At 49.9% G+C, this 8,145-nt stretch overlaps 1 protein-coding gene across 1 annotated transcript; it reads left to right on the forward strand.

Moving 5' to 3' along the window:
* Nucleotides 1-2,354: 2,354 nt before the first annotated feature.
* LOC124675093 (cis-zeatin O-glucosyltransferase 1-like) lies at nucleotides 2,355-3,963 on the forward strand. Its single transcript, XM_047211164.1, has one exon. It carries the CDS (start codon nucleotides 2,355-2,357, stop codon nucleotides 3,759-3,761), a length of 1,407 nt encoding a protein of 468 aa, XP_047067120.1. The 3' UTR covers nucleotides 3,762-3,963.
* The last annotated feature ends 4,182 nt before the right edge of the window (nucleotides 3,964-8,145 follow it).

Genomic DNA, 8,145 nt, shown 5'->3' on the forward strand with positions numbered 1-8,145 from the left:
GCGTTTGGGGGACGTGTTTTGTTCGTGCCGCGTTTGGGGGACGTCGCTCCCCAGTCGCGTCCCCCAAACAAAATTTTGCAAATTTTAAACTTAGCTAGATTCGATTAGATTCGTCCAAACTTACATAGATTCGAACGAAATTTGACTAAATTTAAACTAAACCTAATCTAGAACCACTTGCGGCGGCCGGAGGCGTCGTAATACTGCTGGAAGTTGTACATCTCGTCGGTGACGACCTCCTGCTTGACGCGCTCGTCGACGGGCTCGTCCACGGGCTCGTCCTTCACCAAGCCGCTTGGTCCTGCCTCGCCGTCGTCGGTGAGGTCCACCAGCGGCTTGCCGGAGTCGCGGATGGACATGGCGATCGCCGCGTCCAGGTCGCCCCTCCAGGCGTCCTTGTCGTCCATGGACGCCAAGAACGCCGCCCGCAGCCCTGGGCAGTCCTCGGGGTCGTCGCTGCTGGCGATAAGCCGCTGCTGCCGCTCGTACTCCGCCAGCAGCGCCGCCTGCGACGCTTCCTCCGGCTCCTCCGTCACCTCCGGCTTCGGGATGAGGAGGGCGCCGCCGCGCCTCCCTTGCTGCCGCCCGCTGCCGCTACCGCCACGCCTCGTGTTGACGGGCGTCGCCGGCTCCTCCTTAACCTCCCGTTTGGGGACGGTGTAGGGCGCCGACCGGTACGACGAGGACGGCGTCGATCGCGCCGGTCCCGAGGAAGAAGAGTGCGAGGAGGACGAGTACGTCGTCCTCCTCGGCTGCCATTGAGGAGACGCCGGCGGCGACGACGGCATCTCCAGCCTTGGAGCGCCGTTGCGGAGGCCGCGGATGACGTTCTCGAGGGTGCGCCCGGAACGCCCTGCAACAGGGCGCGGCCTTCCCTGTTCCAGGCTGTTGGGGCCGCCGACGAGGTTGTCGGTGCTGTGCATCTCGACGTCGTACTTCGCCCGGAAGTACGTCGTCCACCGAGCGTCGTTGTCCTTGACCGCCCACGTCGGATCCCGCCGCTCCTCGGCGGTCAGTTGAGCCCGACGGGCCTTGATGGCGTCCCTCCATTGGTCCGAGCCCGGCTTCGGCGGCGGCGGGACGCCAATGCCGTTCACGGCCATCTTCCAGCCGCCGCCGCTTGGCAGCCGCATGTCCGGCGGGACCTGGATACCGGGCGTGGTACGGCGCCCACGCCTCCGCCACGGTGAGGCTGCCGCGGCCGAAGCCGTTCGCCGCGGCGATCTTGCGGGAGGAAGAGCTCGACATTTTTTGGAGCGGCGGAGGAGAAGATCCGGGAGGGGGAGGCGGCGGCGACGAGAAGGTTTGTGAGCGGCGAGAACTGCAGGCGTCTTAAAACAGCGGCGGCAGCGGGTGGTTGCACGCAATAACTCCGGCGCGGACGGCCACGCGGCCATGCACGACGAGACGCGTCCCTCGCGTCGCCCGGGAAAACAGGGACGCCATTAACGTCGCTTGACCAAAGGTAGGCGACGGGGTTTTAGCCTTCCGTGCCGCTGACGGGTCGGCCCCGCGTCGTTTGGCCTCGCTCGTTGTGTCCGGCGTCCCCGGAGCGTCCCCGTGGGACGGGGACGGGCTCGGGGCGCCGGACACCGTATCGGGCCGCGCCGGACAAAAAAGGGCTTTGGGGGACGCGGCTGGAACGCTTTTTTGGTCCGGCGCGCCCCAAATCCCTTTGGGGGACGGTTTGGGGGACGCGGCTGGAGATGCTCTTAGCATGTCGATGTTGAGAGAGAGGAGAGTACGTAGAATGGTTACAAACACGAGGCGACCTGCCAAAAGCTAGAAAACAAACTGAGAGGGCGGAGAAAACATCAAATTCTTCTTTCTTGTGGATGAAGTTAGTACATCACCGTTTTCGTTTTGGGCTTGCACTCTCGCGCTACAATAGATCGGCCGGTCGTCTGTCGTCATTGGTGACGAAGGCGGCACGTCCCAGCCGCTGAGTGATCCAGGCCTGCCCAGTGTCGTCGGCCACGAGCTTTATAGCAAGAAAATACGAACCGGCAGGGTTCCGGGAAGTCTTTGCTCTACCATGCAGATCCAATCCTCTCATCAGTGATTTGGTTGTTCAGCGTCACCACAATCGACTCATGCCGCTTCAACCGAGGATCGGCTTCTCCATTGGGTGATGTTGACATCGTGAGTACTAGTAAGAAGAAGGAACAACACACTTGGAGTATCTTCGATTCTAGTATCTCAACTCATTGCTCTGCATAGTAAGCTAAATTACTCAACTCATTGCCTGGTGGTTGCAGAGAATTTTGGTCTCTCTATATATTGCGACTCTGACCCCGTCTCAATCTGTGCAACACAAGAAAAGTTCAGAAGCACAGTACACAGACAGAAATTCAATGGTGCTCGACTCGACCGAGTCTGTGGCCTTGGTCGCGGTGCCCTTCCCCGCGCAGGGCCACCTCAACCAGCTCATGCACCTCTCCCTGCTGGTCGCGTCGCGGGGACTCTCTGTGCACTACGCCGCGCCAGCGGCGCACGTCCGGCAGGCGCAATCGCGCGTGCACGGCTGGGACCCCGGCGCTCTCGCCTCCATCCAGTTCCACGACCTCGACGTCTCCACCTACGAGTCCCCGGGCCCCGACCCGACCGCCGCGTCCCCCTTCCCCAGCCACCTTATGCCCATGTGGGAGGCCTTCACCGCCGCCGCGCGCGCCCCTCTCGCCGTCCTTCTCGAGCGCCTGTCAGCTACCTACCGTCGCGTTGTCGTCGTCTACGACAACCTGAACGCCTTCGCCGCCGTCGAGGCGTCGCGGCTGAGCAACGGCGAGGCCTTCGGGCTGCAGTGCGTGGCCATCTCGTACAGCATGGCGTGGCTGGACAAGGAGCATAGGCTCCTGCGCGACCACGACCTCCAGTTCCTCCCCATCGACGCGTGCACGACCAAGGAGTTCTTGGAGTTCGTCTTCCGGGCAGCGGGGGAGATGCAGGACAGGGGAAGCGTGCCCTCGTCCGGCCTGGTCATGAACACCTGCCGCGCGCTTGAGGGCGAATTCATCGATGTCATCGCCGAGCACCCGCAGTTCAAGGAGAGGAAGCTCTTCGCCGTCGGGCCGCTGAACCCGCTTCTGGACGCGAGAGCCCGGTTGCCGGGGAAGACGCTGCACGAGTGCATGGACTGGCTCGACAAGCAGCCAGAGGAATCGGTGCTCTACGTGTCCTTCGGGACGACGACGTCATTCCGGGTTGAGCAGATTGCGGAGATGGCCGCGGCGATCAAGGGCAGCAAACAGAGGTTCATCTGGGTACTGCGCGACGCCGACCGGGCCGACATATTCGCAGAGTCGGGCGGCGAGAGTCCCTACGAGAAGCTGCTGTCCGAGTTCACTAGAGAAACCAAGGGGACGGGGCTGGTGATCACCGGTTGGGCGCCGCAGCTAGAGATCCTGGCGCACGGTGCCACGGCGGCGTTCATGAGCCACTGCGGCTGGAACTCCACCATGGAAAGCTTAAGCCACGGCAAGCCGATCCTCGCCTGGCCAATGCACTCCGATCAGCCGTGGGACGCGGAGTTTCTCTGCAAGTACCTCAAGGTCAGCCTCCTAGTGCGACCATGGGAGAAGCACAGTGAGGTGGTACCGGCGGCGGCCATCCAGGGCGTGATCGAAGAGGCGATGGTCTCAGACAAAGGGATGGCAATGCGGCAGCGGGCGAAGGTTCTTGGCGAGGCTATTCGTGCCTCCGTAGCAGATGGCGGCTCCTCCAGCAAAGCCCTTAATGACTTCGTTGCTTACTTCACGAGGTGATTGTGTACGGCAAGTGACTCGATAGTGGATTAGTGGGTGGTGCCCTCGTGCCTATGATCCTCTAATGCACGGATCGGTTTGAACAGATGTTCGGTCCAAGTCTATCTCGCTTCCCTCGTTAGAAGTTGATTTTTTTTAGTATATAAATTTAGATCCTTCACTTTAAGATAAATTTATAAATTTTATATTATAGTATGAACTATATCAATCTCCTGAACAACAACAAAACACTTGCTGGCGTCAATAAACAGTTATACCAACCAAGCTCGAGCAAAGCTCAAATTTAGCAACAGGACTGGCTTTGTCATCATATCAGCAGGATTATCATGAGTACTTACATTTAGTTTACCTTGAGCAACAATGTAGCGAAGATAATAGTACTTAACATCAATGTGCATTGTTCTCTCATGAAAATTTGATCTTTAGTATTTAATATTTAGTAAGGTATATTGCATTTTAACTGTCACAGAAGAAGTTAATGCAAGAATCACCTCCACAAACCTCATCATACAAATCTTTCAATCAAACAGACGATTTGCAAGCTTCATCAATAGCCATATATTCTGCTTCGATTGTAGATTGGGCAACAACAGATTGTAATGTTGTCTTCCAACTCATATCACATCCACCAACAGTGAATGCATAACCTGTGAGGGACCTTCTCTTATCCAAGTCGGCAGCAAAATCTGAATCCACATAGTCTGCGAGTCCCTCACTGATCTTGCCGAACTTCAAGCAAGTTTTAGATGTGCCACGAAGGTACCTGAAAATTCACTGAATAGCTTTCCAATGTTCTTTATCAGGATTAGCCATGTATCGACTGACTAAACTCACAGCATATAACAAATCAGGGCGAGAAGAAACCATGGCATACATCAAGGAACCAACAACACAAGAATATGGAACTCGTGACATGTACTCAATATCTCCATTAGTACTAGGACATTACAATGCTGAGAATTTGAAGTGAGGAGCAATAGGTGTACTAACAGACTTTGCATCATGCATATTAAAACGTTGAAGGACTTTCTTAATGTAATTTTGCTGACTAAGAAATAACACACTAGATTTTCTTTCACTTATAATTTCCATACCTATTATTTCTTAGTAGCGCCAAGATCCTTCATGTCAAATTCACTACTTAATTTTGCTTTCAAAGTAGTGATATCTTTCTTGCTCTTGGCAGCAATCAACATATCATCAACATATAACAGTAAGTATATAAGTGATCCATTAACAAACTTGATGTAAACACAACTATCATACTGAGATCTCTTAAAATCATGTGCAAGGATAAATCAATTAAACCTTTTGTACCACTGTTTTGGGGACTATTTCACACCATAAAGGGATCTCTTTAACTTGCAAACAAGATCCTCCTTACTAGGCACAACAAAACCTTCATGCTGGTCCATGCATATTTTCTCCTCAAGTTCATCATGCAGAAAACCAATCTTCACATCTAACTGCTCAAGCTCAAGATCATGCATAGCCACAATACCAAAGAATGCACGAATAAAACTATGCTTCACAACCGGAGAGAACACATCATTATAATCAATACCTGGAATTTGGCTGAAACCTTTTGCTAATAACCTTGCCTTAATCATCGGAGGTTCATTAGGAGACATACCTTCCTTTCTTTTAAATGTCCACTTACAGCGGACATCCTTCTTTTGTTTAGGCAAGCGCATAACGTCCCATGTACCATTCTTGTCAAGAGATTGCATCTCCTCTTGCATAGTAGAAATCCACTTTTTGCGGTCAATGGATGCAACGGCCTCAACATATGTAGCAAGTTCGGTATCATGCTCCACCTGTTCAGCACAATTCAAAGCATAATGAAAAAGAGTACACTCTTCAATTAAACGAGGACGTGGACCTTTGTCATGCCTCGATCTATCATAAGCAATGGAACTATTTGTTCGCTGCAAAACAGGTGATGAGTGCTGAACAACAATGTTATCAATTTCAGCAACATCATTTTATTTCTCCTCCATGTACTACACCTGCATGCTAATCCTTTTTTGCTCATCATCAGAAACATCAGAAAAACACTAGCATCAGAAACATTTGTAGATGAACTCTAATAAAACATGACAGCCTCAACAACATTCCTGCTATGCAAAATTTTCTTAGTTTCAGGATTCCATAACTTGTATGCCTTAAATCCTGAACCATAACCAAGAAACAGACACTTAATAGCCCTAGGCTCTAGCTTTGCATTATCAACATGTGCATAAGCAGTGCAACCGAAAACTCTCAATTGTGAATAATCAGCAGGTGAACCAGACCATACCTCAGTAGGAGTTTTCTTATCAAGCAGAATGCAAGGTGACATGTTTATCAAGTAACAAGCGGTGGAGGCTGCTTCAACCCAAAAACGTCTATGCATATCAGCATTGGACAACACGCATCAAGCCTTGGAGATGATGGTTTTGTTCATCCTCTCCGCCACACCATTCTGTTGAGGAGTGTATGGGATGGTCTGGTGCCTAACAATGCCTTCATTGCTTCAGTAATGATTAAAAACAGTGGAACAAAACTCCATGCCATTGTCAGTACGAAGCAATTCAAGTTTCTTTTTCGTTTGCTTCTCTACCGTAACTTTCCACTTTCTAAAAGCATCAAAATCATCAGATTTATGTTTCAGAAAGAAAGGGCACACTTTTCTGTAGTAGTCATCAATGATAGTAATCATGTAATTTGCACCACCAAGAGAAGTCTTGCGGGAAGGTCATCACACATCAGCATGCACATAATCTAAAATCCCTTTAGTGGTATAAACGAAAGCATTGAATTTAACTCTTTTATGCTTACCAAAAATGCAGTGCTCATAGAACTCAAACTTACTCAAATTGCAGCCATCTAGCAGGTCTCTCATGTGCAATTATGCCATGCCATATTCATCATATGTCCAAGACGCTTATGCCACAAATTAGTTTTGCCGGGTACATCAGGAATAACAGTAGTAGCAATACCAGACAAAGTGTTACCTCTAAGAACATATAATTTTGCAGAATTCATACCTTCAGAACTCCGAGAGAACCGGAGTGTATGTACCCATCAACATCAAGGGTACTGAGAGAGATCAAATTTTTGACATGCAAGGTATGCGTCTCACATTCGTCAGTGTGTGTGTCATGATCATGCATCTTGATCCGAACGGAGCCAATGCCCACGGTTATCTCCCATACGCACAACATCTCTACTCTACACAAACTCATAAAAACTGAATCAGTCTTTGTTACCATAAATATGAAACGAACATGCAAAATCAAGTATCCACTCATCATTACCAGAAACACAACCGACAAACACAACTAGGCAATCACCATCAGAATTATCACTAAAAGGAACAACAGCCTTAACATCGCCATCAGATTTGTTTTTCGGTTGGTAAGTATCGTTTCTTTTCTCATTGTTCTGCAACTTCTAACAATCATGAATATTGTGGTTAGTTTTTCTTACAATACATGCAAAACTTACTATCTCGTCCCTTGGAATTTGAGTGACCTTTGTCGGTCTTGCTCTTAACTCTGTTTTATTTGTTGTTTTCTGTGCTCGGTCCTGCCTCGAATCTGCAGTGCTTCTGCCTTAGATGAAGAACCCTCTGCCTGCACCATAGATTTCATCTTTTTTTCTACTGGAGGGTCTCATAAACTTCGGCAAGGGTTAGTTCATCACGGCTGTATAATATGGTGTCTCGGAAATTCGCAATTTTGTTTTGGAAATGAGACTAATAGTAGAAGAGCGAGATCCTCATCTTCATACTTTACCTCCATAAAGTCATCATCAGAAATGGTCTCTATAAAGATCAATAAGTGATTCATCATTGATGCACCTTCTTGCAACTTGTGCGAGAACAACTTCATATTCACATGCATCTTACTGGTTAGATCTTTGGACATGCAAATCGATTCCAATTTCAACCACAACATCACTGCGGTTTTCTCAGCCAACACTTCCTTCAAATATTATTGGATAGATGAAGTTGAATCAAAGACAAAGCTTTTCATCATCGGTCCAAGTCTTTGCATCGGACTTGCCGAATTCTTCAAGAGCTTCATCTAGATTAGAAGTTTGGGCGAGGATCACCCTCCTCTTCACTTGCCACAGAGAAAATCTCGTGGTATAATCAAGCTACGGTAGATCGAACTTCAAGGAAGACATGTTGCAAACCCTAGATTGAAACATGGGCTCTGATACCACTTGTTATAAACACGACAAGCAAAATAATGAAGAACGATAAAGAAAATGCAATGGAGGCACACGATTTTAATGTGGAAAACCCATCCAACACAGAGGGGGAAAACCCCCGGCCCAAGCCTACCTGGCGACGGGCCTCGCTCTGCTCGTCAGAAGTTTGCCTCCCTTTATATGA

This window comes from Lolium rigidum, chromosome 7 (genome assembly GCF_022539505.1).
Source record: "Lolium rigidum isolate FL_2022 chromosome 7, APGP_CSIRO_Lrig_0.1, whole genome shotgun sequence".
Lineage (NCBI taxonomy): Eukaryota > Viridiplantae > Streptophyta > Magnoliopsida > Poales > Poaceae > Lolium > Lolium rigidum.